The sequence below is a fragment of the Panthera leo genome, chromosome E3, assembly GCF_018350215.1.
Source record: "Panthera leo isolate Ple1 chromosome E3, P.leo_Ple1_pat1.1, whole genome shotgun sequence".
Classification (NCBI taxonomy): domain Eukaryota; kingdom Metazoa; phylum Chordata; class Mammalia; order Carnivora; family Felidae; genus Panthera; species Panthera leo.
Window position 1 is genome coordinate 25,946,620 of NC_056694.1, and position 20,356 is coordinate 25,966,975.

The following is a 20,356-nucleotide window of genomic DNA, read 5'->3' on the forward strand; positions in this document are numbered from 1 at the left end:
AAGCCGAAGTCAAATGCTTAACTGACAGAGCCACCCAGGTGCCCCAATAATTTGCTTTTTAAATGGAGATATACTAATAGAATGTAATACTTAACCTCAAACATAGAATTACCACAAAGTCTGTTTTTCATGTTTGTCGTGAGACACTAAATCTTACTATCTCTTATAGAAAATTGCATGTTAGAATGTTTAAGAAATTGGGTTTATTCACCTGGGTTGTAATAATCATCACAGCACCTGAGTATATAATTCACCACCTTTGACCTCATTAACTTCTTCAAAAAAAATTTTTTTTTTAATTTACTTTTGAGATAGAGACAGAGCACGAGCAGAAGAGGGGCAGAGAGAGAGGGAGACAACGAATCTGAAAGAAGCTCCAGGTTCTGAGCTGTCAGCATAGAGCCCAGCGTGGGGTTCAAACTCATGAACTGTGAGATCGTGACCTGAGCCAAAGCTGGACGCTTAACCAACTGAGCCACCCAGGCACACCAGACCTCATTAACTTTTGGATGTAACTCTGTCACTTTGTGAGCGGCATCAGTTCACTTGCTTTTTAGAGAGCACCAAAACCTTTTGTCTTTGCTTTCTCCCTACAGGGCTGTTTGACCAAAATAAATCCCATGATTCTAAAACACAGTGCAAACCATGTTTCTTTGTTAACAACAACAAACATTTATTGAGCACTTTCTAAATGCCAGACACTGTGCTAAGCATCTTCACATACATTTTCTTATTCAGTCTTCACAACAGCCCTGTGAGGTAGGTAAGCAGTTTCCCTAACAACATACGACTAATAAACTGTATTATGAAGAGCTGTTTGGTTTGGAGAAGTCAAAATATCTTTCACTTTCCTGGGGAAAAGAGAGCCACAACTACCTTCAAATAAGAGTGGATTCTTTATGGTAGAGTGAGATCAACTTGGGCCATGGCACCAAGGGGGCAAGGATCAAAGGATCAAATTATAAGGAGGACTGGGGCGCCTGGGTGGCTTGGTCGGTTAAGCGTCCGACTTCGGCTCAGGTCATGATCTCATGGTCCGTGAGTTCGAGCCCTGCGTCGGGCTCTGTGCTGACAGCTCAGAGCCTGGAGCCTGCTTCCGATTCTGTGTCTCCCTCTCTCTCTGACCCTCCCGCATTCATGCTCTGTCTCTGTCTCAAAAATAAATAAACGTTAAAAAAAAAAATTATAAGGAGGACATTCAAGATGAAATAGATTTTTCTAAATATAATGTAATGCTGGAGAAGGAATTCAAACACTGGATTCAGGTGAAACAGACAGCTGCTGAGGTATCGATCAACTGTGTCCACTAACTATTCTCTTTCTCCTCTGTATTTTTCCACTTGTTTCACCTCCTTGCTCTCTCTCCTTCTATCTGATCCCATATACTGATGCATGCACTCTTTTTTCCATTCAACATTTACTGGCTTGCACTGTCCAATATAGTAGCCACTAGCCACAAGTGGCTATCTAACTTTGTTAAACTTAAAATAAAAAAACTGAGTACTAAAGTTACACTAACTACATTTCAAGTGCTCAGTAACCATGTTAGTAGCTACCACATATTTTTTTTATTGAGATGTAACTCATATATAACATTAAATTAGTTTCAGGTGTACAACATGATGAATCAGTAGGGCCACCATATTGAAAAGTTCTACTGGGCAATGCTGTTTCACACAGCTGAGGTAGTGACAGTAGCCACAGGAATGAAAAATCTTGAGTTCTTGACCTTGAGGAGCTTACAACCTACAGGAGAAAAAGACCCACCCAATATTATTTTTTCAAGAGCTAACAATGAGCTCTTGTTGGAAATCGGGCAGTTTGCTAAGCACTTTCTAGGACTGTTTAGCTGCAACGCTCCTAATACCATAAAATAGGTGTCATCATTATGCTCATTTTACAGAGAGGGCAGTAACTTGCTCAACATGTGAAGAGTATTGTAAGGCCTCATGACCAAGCCTATGTGTAGGGCCACAAAAGAAGTTGGGCTAACCTCTATTTGAGGATTTTAAGGAAGATTAGAAATGGGAGAAGGATTAAAACCCAAGTCTGTATAGACCACGCTTACCCAACCTGTGGGCTACAGACTACATCAGAATTACTTAGGATGCTCGTTACAAGCACAGATTTCCTGCATCTGATTAAGAGATCTGGGGGCAGGGGCTGGGAACCTACGTTTTAATCGAGCTCGCCTTCTCCGCCCCAAGATTCTTTCCTATTCGTTAAATGAGGTTTGAGAGCAACAGTCCCCACCACGGGGTCCCCTTGTTCCGCTTTCCCCTGTCTTCCCTGCCTTTAATCTGACTACGGATCAAGGTTGGAGACTGTGCTGCGTAATCTCGGACAAACCTCTCGGTGCCTCAGTTTCCCCATGCGTGAAATGGAAAGCCCGGCGGGCCTGCGGCGCGGCTGCTAGAAAGCCATTCAAAGTAAGCGCCCAGAAAACGCGGCCCCAGCCTGACGAGTCCCGCCCCTCTCTGCCGGCCCGGACTGCCTACCCTCGCAGATCTGCTCCCACAGGTTCTTGCCCAGCGGCTCCGCACCCTGTCCGGGCGAGACGGGTAGCTCGGGGGATACGGGGGACACGGTGGGCACTGGCGTCCGGGTAGCATCCGACAACTCTGTAGAGCCAGCCGGTTCCTCGCGAGGACCGGTGCGACTACTCACCCGCCCCGGGGCCGCCATGGCCACGGTTTCCAAGGCAACCGCCCTCCCAGCAGGGCTGCGACCCGGAAGGACCCAGAATTCACGGGGGCGAGCCAGAGACTCGAGATTAACTTCCGGGTCGCGGCGGAGCTGGCTTTCACGTGGAGGCGGGGAAGATTGGCCTGAGGGTGAGTGCTGAGGGGCGGCCCAGGCGGGGAGGCGCGGGGTCTGGAGATTGGGCTTGGGGACTTGCGGGGCAAACTAAGGGAAAAGCGGGCGACTTGCGCCCCAAATCCACACCACCAACCACCAGCGCTCGCTCCGGCCTGAGGCCGCCGCCTTCTGGAAGTTCTCCCGCCTTGGAGTGGGGCCAGGATCGCGGGTAATCCCTCCGCGCGTGTGTATGCGCGCGGAAGCTTTGGCGCTGCGGAGCCTTAGAGGGTCCGTTTCGCCTCCCGGCTCCCTTGCTTCCCGCTAGTGAACCTGCCGTGGTGGTGGGGTGTTGGTTTCATTGTGCAGAGCACAGGCTCTGCGGGCTGGGTTCGAATCTTTTTTTTGCCACTTGCTGGCTTTAGGACCTAGGACTGGTAAATTGAAGTCTCGAAGCCTCAGCAAGTCTGTGCGATGGGGCCTTCACACCGGTCCTCAGGAGGCTACCGCGAGATTTTAAAAGCGCTTTTGGAGAAAGTGCTGGTTTTTACTGGAGACACTGTAAGGAACATCCTCTTCCCTTAGAGTGAATACATCTGGACTCGCTGGGTTGAAGAGGAAGATATTCAGTGCTAAAGAGGAGGGAAGCTTAAGGGGATTAAATTGACCACAGCCCCCCTTTGCCTTCTTTGTTCTAAACAGGTCTCTTGACTATTCCCCCACCTGAGGCGCTCTCCGCTCTCTTGACTCCACCCTCTCTAGGTTTGCACCGACTTCTCTTCCTTTGCGGGTCCCTCTTCCTCTGCCCTCCTGTTTCCCTAAGGTGTTGTCTTAGGCTCGTTGTATTTGAGGCTTAGTTATCATCCATACATTTCTAAATTTTTCTTATCTATGTCAGCCCCATCACCCCTGAGCCTCAGACCCACATATCCACCTGTTCACTGGACAGTCTCCTTTTGGATATCTCAAGGCATCTATGCAAACCAGCCTGTCTCCTGCAGCCCCTAATCACCCTCCTTCAGTTCCTTTTTCTTAGGATTTAACACCACCGTCCTGTAGTTGCCCAAGCTGGAAACTTCTGTACTAGAAACTTTACTGACAACTGATGGGTCAGATTAGATTAACTCCATTGCCCTGACCTCACCACTAACCTTGATGTTATCACTTGTGTCTTCATTATCACACATCTTTTCCTCCTACACCTTCTTGAGAGCAGGTTTTTTTTTTTTTTTTTTTAACAGTTTTTAAGTGTTTGTTTTTGTTTTTTGTTTTTTTACTTCTGAGAGAGTGCGCGAGTGCGCACAAGCGGACGAGGACAGAGAGAGGGAGACACAGAATCCTAAGCAGGCTCCAGACTCTGAGCTGTCCACACAGAGCCTGATGCAGGGCTTGAACCCACAAACTGTGAAATCATGACCTGAGCCAAAGTCAGATGCTTAACCGACTGAGCCGCCCAGACACCCCTATAGCAGGTGTTTTATCTTGTTCATCTCTGTATCTCTGGCATTCATTTTTTCCGGTGAGTATTGAACACCTGCTATGTGCCAGGTACAGAACTAGGCTCTGGGAATAGAGCAGAAAACAGGATAGGAATGAATGAGAGGGTTCCCTTGACTTTCCAGGTGCTCCTGGCATGAGTTACAAATGAATTTGAGTCATGGTTTGGTCCTGGCCTGGCTCCTTGAAGCTGCTAATGGTGAGTCAAGTCCAGTCTGCACCCGCAGGGTTCTGAGTCTGGAGAGCTTCAGGATGGAGAGCCTTTTGAACTATGCCTCCCACTGTCCAAACCTGGGGGATATTTTGTTTCTGGATTCCCTGGGTGTCTCCATGTCACCTAGTTCAGGGAGCAATAGGAACTGGGGTGTGATGAGTGACAGAAGTAGCCTAGCTGGAAGCTGAAGTGTACTTGAGGGCCCTCGCACAGTTGCCTACATGACATTTCCCCAAAAAAGCTGGACATTGTAGGTTGCTCTGTGTCATCTCCAATTGTTACATATTGGTAATTTGAAAATTTAAAAACATTGAAGCAGGCAAGGTGTGGCCCCCACACCTTCTCCCCCTGGCAGCCTTTGATCTGGTTCGGTCCCTGATGATGGATAGGGAAACTGAGGCCCGGATAAGCCAACACTATGTGGCAAGAGAGTGTCAGTCACCATTTGAACCCAGGTCTTGTCTGTCCTAGCTGGGACTCCTTCCATATCTTGCTCCTGCTCATACTACTAGCCACATGGGAAGGTAATTAGGAGGGTAAGTCATCCAGCGTGCAGGTGGGGGAAGTTAATTTCCACACACAAAGGAAAAGCTACTTAGGTGAACCAAGGTAAGGAGTTAATTGTGCCACAGTTACTGCCTCTGGTGGGAATTGGCAGGAAGAGTTCACCTCAGGATTTCTGTCCCCTTCAGAAATTGTCTCTCTGATTTGACTGCAATTATATCCTCCCTGGCTGGCACAGGGTAGGCAGTAAATTTGTTGGAATGGGTGACTAGGCTCAGAGATCTGAGAAGGGGGGTTAGGAAAAGGAATCAACAGTGTACCACTTTGCATGGATCACTTCTTCCTTTGAGAAGGAAGTGTTATTTACCCCCATTTTCTAGATGGGGAAATTAATGTTCGGGGAGGCTAGATGATTAGCTTAAGGTGAGGGAGCAGTTTCAATTTGAACTTGGGCCTGTCTAAATTTAAACTCCATTCTACTTCTTTGATCACATTTTTCCATCCCTTAACATTTCAGACTAGCCACTCAGAAACATGGCTTTTGGGGCACCTGGGTGGCTCAGTCGGTTGGGTGTCCGACTTTGGCTCTTGTCATGATCTCACGGTCCGTGGGTTCGGGCCCTGCATTGGGCTCTGTGCTGACAGCTCGGAGCCTGGAGCCTGCTTCAGATTCTGTGTCTCCCTCTCTCTGACCCGCCCCCCCTTTCATGCTCTGTCTCAAAAATAAACATTAAAAAAAAAAGAAACGTGGCTTTTGGTACTACCTAACTGAATTGTACACGGGGATTTGGTAGGGGATAACGTGTACCATTTCTTTTTTCAGGAATGATCACTAAAACCCACAAAGGAGACTTGGGCCTTGGGCTCCCAGAGAAAAAGAAGAAGAAGAAGAAGGTGGTCAAAGAACTAGAGACTCAATACTCAGTTTTAAACAGTGACAGTTATTTCACTGAGATCTGTCCCACAAAAGCCACATCCCCCTCAAAGAGTGTGGTGCTGGGACAGGCATCTGAGATGCCTCTAGTGAAGAAAAAGAAGAAAAAGAAGGGACATAGCACCCTCAGTGAACAGCACTTAGAACCTGAGACCACATTACGTGCCGGACGGACAGAGAAGTTGCCGAGCCCCAGGAAGCAGGCTCTTGGTTCATCTGAGTTCCAAGGTGGGGAGAAGAAAAAGAAGAGGAAGTCCTTATGGCCTCCGGCCATGTCCCCTGGCTCGAGAATGAAGACCTTCCCGGACCCCAGACAGGGCGAGGAGGTGACCAGCATCGGCAAGAAGCCCAAAAAACACAAGAAGGAGAAAAAGGCCCAGGAGGCTGCAGCCTTTTCAGCCAAGGACCCTTGGTTCTGTGAGTCTGGGGATTCTCTGTATGCTTGCTCGGTGGGGAAGGATGGAGAGGAGCAGACAGCCTCAGGGCGGAAACGGAAGCAGGAGAGCCCCAGGGAGCACAATGTGAAGATGAAGAAGAAAAAGAAAATCCACCAGAAGGGAGACACCTCCCTAGGGCACCTTGAGCTCTCCAAGTCCATTGAGGGCATCCCCAGGAAAGGAAGTAAGAAGCCAGTCAAAGTTGAGGCTCCAGAATACATCCCAATAGAACATAACCCCAAGTCCCTTGCAAAAAAGAAAATGAAGGCCAAGAAAAAGGCAGAGCAGCCAGGCATTGAGGAGCCAGCTCTGAGGAGGAATAAAAAGAAGAAGGAGAAAGAGAGCAGAGTAGCAGGAGAGCCTTGTAAAGAGGTAAGCTTTTCTTCAGAAGTAGACTCTGCTTGGGTGAATAAGGGTGGAAGTGGGGAGTGTGTGTGTGCATTCATACACAGGCACTCCCCCTTGTAGCTGCCAGAACCCTGATTGAACTGACTTCAGCCAGAAAAGGGTATTTGTTGAGATATGTAACTGGGAAGGTTAAAAGCTATTTAGTTTCAGGTATGGCTGGATCCAGGTACTCATGCTCTATTCTCAGTAATAAAGGTATCCCTTGCTATTGAAACTTTACCCAACTTCTCACTATCTTCACTTAGGGTCTGAATAGATATAAATTTTTCAGGTGAATCACTCTCTTTCTGAACTCTTGCCACTTGCTGTCCAAAACTCAGGAACCAAATAGTTTGAGATAACATGGTGTCCAAGCCTATCTGAGTTTATTTTCTGTGCTCCGTTTACATGATTTAGAGATCAAATAGGTTTGGATTGCGGGAGATGCCTTCGTGGCTTTCCCCAGCTCTGGGCTTTGTATTTTTTTCTTCTAGTGGGTTTTAGTCACAGACAGGCACCTCCCACCTCCTACCCATAGCAAGACAGTCTCAGCAGTTCCAGGATTTCATCCTAGTAGTTAGGCTACCCCCAAAGGGAGAACTGTAGCCCCTCTGAAACGATTATAAGAAAATTCTCAGGGCTGCTGTCACATGCCTCAGGTGATCACCCAAGCTGGAAGCCCTGATCTGAAGCTGGGGGGAGGGAACTAGGGTATTAGTCCCACTGAACCCCACTGTTGGAGGTTGGGGGGGAAGACAATTCCTGGGAGGAAAACCCAATCCTAATTACCCGGAGGAAGAGAATAGTTGATGGTCTGGCGAAGACAACAGAGATACGTTGTCTCCATCCTGACAGGCTTCCTTGAGTGGGGGAGAGAAGGGAGGAGATGAGCCAGAGCACTTGGACTCCACAGGTCCACATCTGCCTCTATTTGTGTCAGGACCACAGCTTCATTCCTGTTTTTGGAATGAGTGGATGTGCAGGGGGAAATGAGATGGTATGTGTCCTACTCCAAGCAGATGTCTGGCCTGTTGGGGTAGCCAAGGCTGATGTTGAACACTTACTGTGTGCCTGGCGGTAGGCTAACGCTCCCCATGTATTAACCCGTTTAATCCTCACATCAGTCTGGTGAAATGGCTGCTGTCGTTATCCTCATTTAACAGACAAGGATACTAAGGGAGGAGTTAAATACCTTGATCAGGATCATCTACCTGTCAGGGTGGGCTTGCAGCCCAGTCTGGCTTTGGAACTGGAGGTTTCATCCTTTCTCAGAAGCTGCCCTGTAACTTCCCATAGATGGTAGAGCCATTAGAGCCCAAGAAGTGACTGTCTTCTATTAGAACAAGCCCTGAGTTCTCTTCCCAGTTCTGCACCGACCAGCTAGGTAAGCTCAGACCAGCCACTGCCCTGTGGTCCTCAAGTAAGAATGATGGCTAACGTGTATGGAGTTGTTACTGAAGGATGGCCCTGGCACTGGAGGGGGCTCCATTAATACCAACTGAAGGATGAGCCCCCTGGAGCAAGGTCATCAGGAAGTGTCTGGGCACCCTCAGCTCAGCTTGATAGGGTTGAGGAGGGCAGGGGTGGCCTCCTTTTCAGGGCCTACAAAAGGCAGTTCTGGTTTCTGGATTTTTCCCAGTTTTGTCCTAGTCCATTAGACTTATTTCACTGGTCTCTTTCATTCAGAAGCTCTTGGGGCCAAGAGGAACCCCAGAGGCTGGGAGCCCAACCCCCATCAGAATCCCTTCTTTCCAGAGTTCAGTGAAAGGAGGTTGGTCCCCTCTGTTTAACATCTCCTGCTGTGGGGGCTCTGCTGCCTTGGACAGCCCTCTGAGTCGGAAATGCACACATCTTCAGGGTCTGGATGGGTGATGTGAGTAAACAGAGCCTTCCAGGGATCATCACATGTGATGCTGGGTGCCGCGCAGAGCACATTTAAAGTAAGGCTGCGAAAAGATGGCAGTTGTCATGACCAAAGGATCAGGGAAAGTGGCCTGGGGTCTCACTTTTAGAGGGTCCCATGGGAGCTAAGGTCAGTGAGCAAGTTTGACACATGCAAACATGCCCAGGGCAGGCCCAATGAGGACACCACATGGGAGCTGAGTTGTGTGAGGGCTGTTGGCTGTGGGTCATGCAGAGGGAGCAACAGTGCAGAGGCCCTGGAAGGAGCAGAGACTGGGGTAGTAGAAGCTGGGAGTTTGGGAGGGGCCAAGGAATAGAGACCATAGAGGCCACAGGAGTCTAGATTTTTGTGTAAATAGGATAAGAGCCCCTGGAGGGTTTTGGGGAGTAGTGGGGTGATGTGATCTGATTTTTAAAATTTTTATTTTTTTAATTGAGATATAATTGACATATAACATGGTGCAAGTTTAAGGTGTATATATGATATGATCCGGTTGAGTTTTTTTTTTAAGATTTTATTTTATTTACCTTTTTCTTTTTTTAAGTTTATTTATTTATTTTGAGAGAGAGAGAGAGAGAGAGTGAGGACCCCAAGCAGGCTCTGCACTGACTTTGCAGAGCCTGACTTGGGGCTCCAACTCATGAACCACGAGATCATGACCTGAGCTGAAATCAGGAGTCAGATGTTCAACCAACTGAGCCACCAGGCCCTGAGATTTTATTTTAAGTAATTTTTGTACCCAATGTAAGGCTTGAACCTTCAACTGCGAGATCAAGAGTTGTAATGCTCTACTGACTGAGCCAGCCAGGTGCCCCTCCAGTTGAGTTTTTAAAGCTCACCCTAGTTGTTGTGCATAATGGAGCAGGGTTGGGGTGGAAGGGGGTGAGGAAGCAGGAGTTAGAGACTGTTGTGTTGTCCAGGTAGGAGGGAAGGCAATGACTAGGACTGGAGTGGGGGTGGGCACTGGAGGAGAGAACTGGATTTAGGTTTGCTTGGCAGGGTCCCCGCCCTGCCCACCCTCACCCCAATCAGGGCCCCAGGCTTACCTGTCCCCTGCCAGTCTGTCCCTCCACCCCCATCAGCAGGGCCCTTGGCCTCTCTCTTGCTGGTGTGGTGCCATGGGAGATAAGATGATGTCTGTGGCAGGAAAGGTGTGCCAAGCCTTAGTCAGGAGACCTGTGTCAGTTCTGTCCCTGAGCTGTGGGGGTTACTTCATGATGGTCCTGTCACCTCTCTGAATCTTAGTTTCTTCATATGTTAGGTCAGTGCCGTTGTCTTGAGGGGAGAATCAGAAATGTGGAAGACAGGATGTCAGAAGTTCTGTTGGTGGCAGGGGTTGAGGTGGTGCTGCAGTCTTGGGACTTCTCTGGATTATCATTGTCTCATCCTGCTGGGCTGCTGGGGCAGAGGCCATCGTATGCTTGACTCTTCCTCCCTTTGCCCTTTTGTGCAGGAGCCTGACACAGACTTAGAGGTGGTGTTGGAAAAGAAAGGCAACATGGATGAGGCGCACATAGACCAGGTACGGTCCAGGTCCTCATCCCGCTCCCAGATGTCTTGCCACCCACCAGGCACACATTTGTCTCCTCCTGGGCAACAAGATCCTGGTCCCAGAGGTGTCAAGGAACCCAAAAGCCACCAGCCAGCTCTGGAACACCTCAAGTGGCAGGGAACTTGTGGCCTTCCCCACTTGATGCTGGCAGACCCTTTCACTACCACAGCTTTGGCTGAGGGGCTATCTGATCATTGAGAATCTCAGGCTGAGTGTTTCCCTTATAATTGCTGCAGGAGAGACAGGAGTATGACTCCAGGAACTGCAGCCAGGGCAGGGAACATGTGCTCAGCCAGGCCCATGCATTGCCACCTCCTGTCCTCAATTCAGAAGCACTTAGAGAAGTTATTCTGTTGTGGCTCAGCTTCTGCTTCTGGCGTGCCTGGATCTGTAGGTAGATGTATCCTATAAAGGAGCATGACTTTCTGGAATTGGGGTCTTTGTATGATCCTGGACCAAATGAGGCCAGGCAGGACAGTGGTAACAGCAGAGGCTTGGCTTTGGACCATTACTAACATCCTTGGGCAGTCACTGACCTTACTGACCCTCTCATGTAGGTGGCTGTGAAGACCAGACGCAGTCATGTTTGTGAGGCAATCAGCAGGGGCCTGTCTTATATCTGCTTAATAAGGGGCACCCGTTACCCTGACCACATCCTCACGCTTTGTCAGCAAGTAACTGCTGGAGAGAAGCAACAGGGTGTGATGCAGGGATGACCCCTGTCTCGTGGCCCTTCTACTCCAGGAGAGAAAGAAACCAGTGACTACTAGGAAGTGAGCTGAGTATGTGGGAGCCTAGAAGATGTCACAGAATTTCCAAACCTAATGCCTTTGGAGTGCTAAGGAACTCTCCCTGGAGGCAGGGGCATCGGAAGTAGGACCATGCCGATCAGTAAGGGGATGCTGACAGAGCCCAGTCCACGGCATGGCACAAAGCACAAACCCTTAGAAATGGGAGCTCCCCAGCCTTTTGCAGGTCATAGTCATGCGGCTCCCCAGGGTCAGGGCTAACTGTAATGAGGACTGAGAGGACAGAGGCGGGGGGGCCCTGCCTCTCTGGGCTCTGGGCCCCTTCCCTCAGTTCCTTTCGCAGGTATCCTCCCCGGCTCAGGATGCAGCAAGCTGCTAGAACTCTGAGAGTCCTCATGCCCATGTACTTCTTACGGGAGATGCCCACCAGCAGCCCCTTTGCTGCTGACTTGTGCCTACTGTTTACAATTTTTAAGGAAACTTTTAACCGTTATGGGTGACAGATTACCTCAACGTAAGTGAAGCTTTCTGTTTTACCTCTGCCTTTTTGCCCTGTAAATGCTGAAAGTTCACTATGTTAAAACATTGCAACCTAAAAAAAAAAAATGCGACCTGAAATCCTATCACCTAATAATGGTCACTCACTGTTAACCCTTTGTTACTATATTTTTCTAGATTTTTCCTTTGTAACTATGTGTAATTTTAAAGCACTGTCTAATCATGCTACGTTATGTAGACCATTCTCTTAATTTTTATCATTTAACTGATGAATTGAATTTCATTTTGTCTTAGGCACATCTGTATCACTCTGCATCTGGAGCATGGCTCCACTATAGGAATATGTTATCATTTTTTCTGTCATTTTTACAGTTGTCACTTTGTTTTATATAGTTTTCAACTTACATAAGTGGTCACTTTGTCTCGCAGCCTGTGGCAGATTAGAAGGGAGGAGGAAAGGGCACAAATTGGGTCAAAGTTATACCTGAACCCTTATGAGGGAGAAGGAGACCCTGGATGCTTTTTTTCCTAATTGAAGTACAGCTGACATACCGTATTATATTTCAGGTGTACAGCCTAGTGATTCAACAATTACATCCTTTAATCTATGCTCACCACAATAAGTGTAGCTACCATCTGTCACCTATATGAAGGTATTACAAGATTACTGACTGTATTCCCTATGCTGTACTGTACATCCCTGTGACTTACTTACGCGTTTGTACTTCCTAATCTCCTTTATCTGTTTCGCCCAGCCTCCTATACCCCTCTATTCTGGCAACCACTAGTTGTCTGTTTTTATGAGTCATTTGTTTTGTTTTGTTTTGTTTTCCAGATTGCACATGTAAGTGAAATTATATGGTATTTGTCTTTTTTCTGTCTCAATTATTTCACTTAGCATAATACCCTGTAGGTCCATCCACATTGTCGCAAACTGGCAAGATTTCATTCTTTTTCACTGTTGAGTAATATTCCATTGTGTGTGTGTGTGTGTGTGTGTGTGTGTGTGTGTGCGCGCGCGCGCGCGTGCGCACGCACGTGCATGTTTGTGCACGCACACACACACCACAACTTTTTCCATTCATTTATCAGTGAACACATAGGATGCATCCATATCTTGACAATTGTAAATAATGCTGGGATAAACATAGGGGTGCATATATCTTTTCAAATTAAGTGTTTTCCTTTTCTTTGGGTGAATACCCAGAAGTGGAATTACTGGCTTGTGTCGTATTTCTATTTTTAATTTTTTGAGGAAATTCCATACTATTTTTTTATACTGGTTGCACCACTTTGCATTCCCACCAACAGTGCACAAGGGTTCCCTTTTCTCTGCATCCTCACCAACACTTGTTACCTCCAGTCTCTGATACTAGCCATTCTGACTGGCTTGACATACCTTGTTATGATTTTGATGTGCATTTTCCTGATGATGTTGAACATCTGTTCATGTTTTGGCCATTTGTATGTCTTTGTAAAAATGTCTATTCAGGTCCTCTGCCCATTTTCTAGTTGATTTTTAAGTTTATATATTTTGAGAGAGACAGCATGCCCATGCAAGCAGGGAAGGGGCAGAGAGAGAGAGAGAGAGAGAGAGAGGGAGAGGAAGAATCCCAAGCAGGTTCCCCATTATCGGCACACAGCCCAACTTGGAGCTTGATCTCATGAACTGCAGGATCATGACCTGAGCTGAAACCAAGAATCAAACGCTTAACCAACTGAGCCACCCAGGCGCCCCATGTATGAGTTCTTCATATATTTTGGATATAAAGCCCTTATCGAATATAGTATTTGCAGATATGTTTATCCTTGCAAATTAGTTGATCCTTGAACAACATGGGTTTGAATTGCACGAGTACATGAATACACGAATTTTTTCAATACAGTGCTGTAAATGTACTTTTTCCTTTGATTTTCTTAATTACATCTTTAGCTTTATTGTAAGATTATAGTATGTAATACATAAAACATACAGAATCTGTGTTAATCAGCTGTTTATATTACTGGTAAAACTTCCAGTCAACAGTAGGCTACTAACAGTTAAATTTTGGGGGCGTCAGAATTTATATGTGGATTTTCAATTGTGCAGGGGGCCAGTGCCCCAATCCCCACTTGTTCAAGGGTCAGCTATATCTTCTCCCATTTAGTAGGTTGCCTTTTTGTTAGTTTGTTGTAGTTCTAATTGTTTTTATTGCCCTTGCCTAAGGATACAGATCCAGAAAAATATTACCAAGAATTTTTTGCCTTTGTTTTCTTTTAGGGGTCCTATGGTTTCAGGTTTCACATTTAAGTCTTTAATCTATTTTGAATTTATCTTTGTGTATGGTCTGAGAAAGTGGTCCAGTTCATTCTTCTGCATGTAGCTGTCCAGTTTTCCCAACACCATTTATTAAAGAGACTGTCTTTCCCACATTGTTAGATCCTTGGATGCTTTGTCATAGATTAATTGACCTATAAGTTATTTCTGGCTTCTCTTCCATTGATCTCTGGTTTTGTGCCAATACTATGCTATTTTGATTACTGCTACTTTGTAGTATAGTTTGATATATGGGATTGTGCTACCTCCAGCTTTGTTTTTCTCTCTCAGGGTTACTTTGGCTATTCAGCATCTTTTGTGATTCCATATGAATTTTAGGATTGTTCATTCCAGTTCTGTGAAACATGCTATTGGTTTTTTGATAGGGATTGCATTGAATCTGTAGATTGCTTTGGATAATACGGACATTTTAACAATGTTAATTCTTCCAATCCATGAGCATGGTATATCCTTCCATTTATTTATGTCATCTTCAAGTTTCTGTCATCCATGTCTTAAAATTTTCAGAGTATAGCTCTTTCACCTCCTTAAATTTATTCCTAGGTGTTTTATTATTTTCGATGCAGTTGTAACTGGGAGTGTTTTCTTAATTTTTCTTTTCAGTAGTTTGTTTTTAGTGTATAGAAATGGAACAGATTCCTGTATATTGTTTTTATATCCTGCAACTTTTACTGAATTCATTTATTAGTTGTAATAGTTTTTTGGTGGAGTCTTTAGGGTTTTCTATATAGATTATCATGTCATCTGCAAGTAGTGGCAGTTTCATTTGTTCCATTCCAGTTTGGATCACTTTTGTTTCTTTTTCTTGTCTATGGGCCCGAGACTTCAGTACTGTGTTGAATAAAAGTGATGAGAGTAGACATCCTTGTTTTGTTTCTAATCTTAGAGGAAAAACTTGAAGCTTTTCACCATTGAGTATGATGTTAACTATGTGGCCTTTATCATGTTGAGGTATGTTCCCTCTGTATCGACTTTATTGACATTTGTTACCATGAATTGATGTTGAATTTTATCAAATGCTTTTTCTGCATGTATTGAGATGAGTATGATTTTTATTCTTCATTTTGTTAATATGGTATATCAAGGATGGATATTAAACCATCCTTGCATCCCTGAGATAAATCCTGCTTGATCATGGTGAATGATTCTCTTAATGTATTGTTGAATTCAGTTTGCTGACATTTTGTTGAGGACTTTTGATCTGTTTGTCAGGGATATTGGTCCTGGAAGCTTTTATATCAAACAGCAGGGTCATTAGTATGCTGATGGTGGCCTTGAGCCATGCTAGCAGCATTGCATAAGATGTACCTGCTGTGTACCAGGCACTCTATTAGGTTCTTAACATTCTGCACCCAACAATTTAATGTTGGGCAGGGAGGTTCTCCGACACCAGCAATTCTTGGACACCAGCTGGGTGTCCTACAATTCAACTCCAATCTGACACAATATATATGGAGATAGTGTCACATCCCACAGGTTAGGGACTCAGTCTCACCAGGCTACTACCACCCCTCGGCAGCCTGCTATAGATGGGAGGTTCTGATAACTCCCTCCTTGGGTTCTATTAATTTGCTAGAGCAGTTCACAGAACTCCGAATCATTTCACTTACTAGACTGTTGGTTTATAATAAAAGGATACAAATCAAGAAAAGCCAGATGGTAGTGATACATATGGCAAGGTATGGGGAAATGGCACTAAAATTTCATGCCCTCTCCAAGTATACCACTCTTTACAAATCTCCATGTTTTCCACCAACCCAGAAGCTTTCTGAACATCTTGCTCTTTTGGGAGGTTTATGGAGGCTTCATTACATAGGTGCAATTGATTAAATCATTGACCATTTGGTAATTGATTCAGCTTCCAGGCCCTCTTCCCTCCCTGGAGTTGGGAGGGGGGACTGCAAGTTCCAACCCCCTATGGTCATGGGGTTGGTTCACCTGACAACCAGCCCCCATCCTCAGGTGCTTTTCTTCGTTAGTTCTCCTCATTTACATAGCATAAGACACCTTGATTGCTCTCCTCACTTTGGAAATCCCAAGGGGTTTAGGAGTTCTCTGCAGAAACTAGGATGACAACCAAATATATATTTATTATACATCATAGCACAATTCTGTTTCTGCCATTTATCCTCCAAGGTAGCTGATATTTCTATTTGCAGATGAATGAATCTAAGTACAAAAAGGTTAAATGACTTATCTGAGTGCTAAGTTTCATACTAGCCTTTGCCTCACTCCAGTGTTCTTTCTAGAAAACAATGCTATCCCGAAAGTTAACTACTGTATCTTCTGTATAGGAAGGCAGGGCTTCAGGCAGTGTGCTTTGGGGAAGTTTCCACCCACTATGGCTGTTACAGACAAAAATGTTCTGCTGAAGGTGGATAAGGCTCAGTTTATAGGAAAGTTCATTCTTAAAGAATGGCAAAAAAAAAAGAATAAATGAGGCTGCCCATTTTAGGTCAAGGGATTGCAGCCTTGGGATGCTTAGAAGATTGTTCCCGACAAATGCCTGCCCCAATTTGCAGCAGAGGAAAGCTCCTCTCCCTCTTGCCACCGTCCTGTCCTCCTGCCCTATCTCTGTGCTCTGTTTTAAGCTCAAAGGAAAACTTCTGTGTCCCATTTCCCTCTTTTCTTTGCTCTCCCTTGCTCAGGTGAGGCGAAAGGCCTTGCAAGAAGAGATTGATCGTGAGTCGGGCAAAACGGAAGCTTCTGAACCAAGGAAGTGGACAGTAAGTTCAATGCTTTGGCTCTGCTGGGTGACATACCCCGGCATCCTGACTCCTCCTTCCTCGCCTTGTGGCATGAGCAGCAGAGTGATGGGAGACAAGACCATGGGAGTCCAGGCCCCAGAGGCTGTCCCAGTCTGCCGTTGGGCTCTCTTGACTGCAAAGCTTGTCTTGAGCTAACTTTCCTCCTTCTGAAGGGGTGCTTGCCTACCTCCTAGAGAGCTGGCCAAGCCAGAGAAGCATCCTGAACCTTTGTCTCCAGCTCTGGATGGATGGGATGTCCCACACATTGGTCTCTGAGGGCATGTGATAAGCGCTTTCCAGCAGTGGATAGTGACCTCAGAAGGCTTCTTGGACCAGGGTAGGTGGCAGAGGCAAGAGCTATGTTGTGGCAGGCCTCTCTCAGGACTGCCTTCAAGGTCCAGTTGGAATGGGAGATTCCAAACCAGGCCTGAGGAGATGGGACAGGAGGGAGTACTGCGCGAGGACACGAAGTCAGGCTGAAGCAGGGTGAGAGGGGCTGTGGGCAGGACTACACCAGGCCAACCTCGACTGCTGTGGCCGGAAGCTTGTACGGAGACTCTAGGTGCAGTGAGAGCTCCTGGAGGGCATGTGTGTAGGGGAAGTGGGGAGCTGGTTAGGAGGCTCGGCCTGCAGGCCTGAGGACTGGGATGGTGGCAGAGGACAGAGAGAAGAGACAGCTTCACAATCCAACAAGACTTGCTAATAGTTAATTGGATTGGGGAGAGGGAAAGAAGGATCTAGATGACAAGGAAGGCTTGCTTTCCTGCCCTGTCTTAAGCCTTCACAGTTTAACACAGGAAAGAACAATTAATTTGGATCCAAAGACCTGAGTTCAATTTCTGGCTCTGCCACTTTCTCGTTGTGAGACTCTAGGGAAGCAACTTCCCCTTTTGGAGCCTCGGTTTCCACATCTGTAAAATGGGACTTGTACTCTCGCCCAGTGGGATATGGAGAGGGCCTTTGTTATGTATCTTCCCTCTGGGTGTCTCTACTCTTTCCATCCTCTTGAGCTGAGCAGAGCTGATAGAACATCCTTATTGAGTTGAGGAAGGCAAGAAACAGGGCAGCTAGTGGCCCCAGAGGCGGTACCTAGAAGGACCTGATGGGGATCCTAGGGCACAGGGGCTGGCATCTGCTGGGGACACTTTAGGTGGCATTGCCTCCCAGGACCTGGGGACACTTGACAGGTGAGGCCTGTGGTGAGGATTCCAGACTGGCTGTAGGCCCCTGTGGGAGGGCCCCTTTGAGTGGGTCAGCAGCCCTTGGAAGAGCTAGTTTCCTCAGACCCAGTGCAGGGCTGTCAGAGGTGGTTTCTCATTCTAGAAATTGTAGGCCTGGGAAGCTGTTAATTATGCCTCCATCTGGGCCGCTATGAAACTGGAAGAATTCATCACTGATTCACTCAGGGCAAGTGTAACAACGATTGGTTTTTAGTATTCTCCCAAAACTGATCTAGAAGTAAGTGCTAGGCTGGCATTTGTCTTGCAAGTGGAAAGTTCCCAGGCAGCATGGAGGTCAGCAGTCGGGGTGGGGTGGGAAGAATGACCAGTTATTGAGAACTTAAAGCATGCCAAGCATTGTGCTCTGGGTTGCTGGTGTAAAAACCTGATTTGATCATTAGTTAAAGCCCTGTGAGAGGTGTATTACAGTTCTGTATTGTAGATGAGGATATTGAGGCTCAGAGAGGTTAGGTGATTTGAACAGAGTCAGCCAGGGCGGGCTTGATCCCTGGGTCTGTGTGACTTCAAAGTCATAATTTTCTTGAGCTGGGTTTCTTGCTGTCTCACAGGTGTGAGAAGGAAAGGGGTCTTTTCTTCTGCAGCCGCTCTTAGGAGCTGTCTTGCATTTTCTTGAACATGGGTGACTCATGTATAGGTGGTAGAGTACTCTGGACATGAATTGGGACCCCCTTAGTCCTGGACTAGCTCAGCCTCTGGCTTGGCTGTGTGACCCTTTACCCCCCTGGGCCTCCACCCCCCACTATAAAGCGCAGTGCTCGTGGGAAGCAATGTGCGTTTCAGATTCCCACTTGCTCTCCTCTTCCCTCCAACTGACAGCAACCTGAGGGCAGAGTGGCCAGCTGGGAGGTGAAGTGGTTGGAGGTGAGGTGAGGTGTGCCATACTCTTTGCCATGAGTTAGGGGAGGAATGAAGCAAATAGGCAGCTCCGTGTTTAAAGGTGGGCCCTGGTGTTGGCCAGACCCGAGATGGAATTCTGGCAGGGTCATTGATTAGGCTTGTGCCCCCAGTTAGTCTTCATACCTTCATTTCCTTAGCAGTAAAATGAAAATAAATACAGTATTCCTTACACGGCTCTTGTTAGAATGAAAAATATAGTCTGTTGATGTGCTTGTGAGCACTGTGCCACAGTGAGCATTTAATCAGCTGGATCCTCCTTGTTGAGGCTGGGCTTGGGGAAAGGATGGGGCTTTGGAAACCAGGAAAATGACCACCTTTTTCTTTTAACACAGGGAACTCAGTTTGGCCAGTGGGATACTGCTGGTTTTGAAAACGAGGAACAGAAACTGAAATTTCTCAAACTTATGGGTGGCTTTAAAAATGTGTCACCTTCATTCAGCCGCCCCCCTAACATGACCGGAAGGCCCAACATGGCTCTCAACAAGAAGGCGGCCGACACTCTGCGGCAGAACCTCCAGCAGGACTACGACCGGGCCATGAGCTGGAAGTACAGCCGTGGCGCTGGCCTTGGCTTCTCCACCACCCCAGACAAAATCTTTTATATTGACAGAAATGCTTCCAAGTCCATCAAATTTGAAGATTAAACTCTACTGTCTTGTCCTTCAAAACAGCCAGAATTGCTTTTATTATTCAGTTGTGCAAATGAAAGCCATTTTACAGTTGTCTTGAGTCAAACCTCTGCAGAGATTAAGGAAAACTTTGCCCATGTGCTTGGATGAACTGAGGTCAGGGAAGCTCATGTTTCAGAAGTCAAGAGAACATGTGAGTGGCTCACACTTCCTATTTTCTGTATTAAGCATTCCATCCCTGTTTGAAGACATCAGCATATATAAATAATACCTAAGTGTCTTGAGTGCTTAATATGTACCACGTACATACTAATGTGTTGCCCCTGCATTAATGTATTTAATCTTAATAATTATGAAATAGGTGCTATTATCCCCATCTTATAGATGAGGAAACTGAGGTTCAGGGATGAAGTAATAAAATTGCCCAGGTTCACCCAACCAGTAAGTGCCAAGTGTTGTACTTTGTACCCCAAGCCCTCTGTCACTATTCACTACTCTGAATGTCCCCCTCTAAGGAACTTTACCAGGAATACTCACTGGAGATTGAAATCTCTTTTGATTGAAGAAACAGAAGTTTTATTAGATGTCTAAATCCCAAACAGGAAGTAGAATTAATGATAAACAGGGAAGAGCAAACTCATTTTCTTTTCCCATCTTGGAGGAGCTACTGGCAAAGGGGGGTCTGAATTGTCACCAAGCAGATGTGACTGAGCTTCGTCTGCTGTTAGGAAATGTGTTTCTAAACCAGTTTTGCCTTTTCTGACTTCCTGCTTTCCATCCTCAGTGCTGAGCTTGGATTTAGTCTTGATGCTCTTAACTGAATTCTGAAAAAGGCATTTTTAGAGAGACTGTTAGTCTTTGTGAACCAATGACAAATTCCCAGGGATCTGTTTATTATATTCTTTGCAACCATGAGGAACAGAATCCTAGGTGACTTATGTGGCAGAGGTGTCAGGATGTGTGGAGGATGACACAGGAAGTTGCCTCCTCATGATCACATTTCCATGCCTAGACTCTATAGGCAGCCCCACAGAGCTCCAGGTACAATGACCTG

General features: G+C 46.4%; 2 protein-coding genes across 11 annotated transcripts in view; one reads left to right on the forward strand and one right to left on the reverse strand.

Moving 5' to 3' along the window:
• The window catches only part of IQCK (IQ motif containing K), a 123,857-nt gene extending 121,136 nt beyond the window's left edge, over window positions 1-2,721 (reverse strand). For 4 of the 6 annotated variants that reach the window (XM_042921123.1, XM_042921119.1, XM_042921122.1 and 1 more), the window contains exon 1: window positions 2,499-2,709. In XM_042921123.1, the coding sequence (XP_042777057.1) occupies window positions 2,499-2,685 (187 nt within the window). In that variant the 5' untranslated portion in view covers window positions 2,686-2,709. Of the gene's footprint in view, window positions 1-2,498 lie in introns of all 6 variants that reach the window. The other 2 variants (XM_042921124.1, XM_042921121.1) reach the window with 2 other exon arrangements.
• Window positions 2,722-2,792: 71 nt separating this feature from the next.
• On the forward strand, window positions 2,793-19,740 carry KNOP1 (lysine rich nucleolar protein 1). Of its 5 annotated transcripts, none has more exons than XM_042921111.1 (5): window positions 2,793-2,834; window positions 5,835-6,754; window positions 10,126-10,194; window positions 16,437-16,514; window positions 19,006-19,740. In XM_042921111.1, exons 2-5 carry the CDS (start codon window positions 5,837-5,839, stop codon window positions 19,315-19,317), a joined length of 1,377 nt encoding a protein of 458 aa, XP_042777045.1. In that variant the 5' UTR covers window positions 2,793-2,834; window positions 5,835-5,836; the 3' UTR covers window positions 19,318-19,740. The 5 variants fall into 5 exon arrangements, with proteins under 5 accessions (XP_042777045.1, XP_042777048.1, XP_042777047.1 ...); XM_042921112.1 differs by lacking the exon at window positions 2,793-2,834 and adding an exon at window positions 2,842-3,028; XM_042921114.1 differs by lacking the exon at window positions 16,437-16,514.
• Window positions 19,741-20,356: the final 616 nt, after the last annotated feature.

Bases quoted from the DNA above. Each gene is read 5' to 3' on its own strand.
- KNOP1 (XM_042921111.1), top strand. From the start codon at position 5,837: ATGATCACTAAAACCCACAAAGGAGACTTGGGCCTTGGGCTCCCAGAG. The intron at 6,755-10,125 runs GTAAGCTTTTCT...CCTTTTGTGCAG, and splicing joins CAGGAGAGCCTTGTAAAGAG to GAGCCTGACACAGACTTAGA. The intron at 10,195-16,436 runs GTACGGTCCAGG...TCCCTTGCTCAG, and splicing joins ATGAGGCGCACATAGACCAG to GTGAGGCGAAAGGCCTTGCA.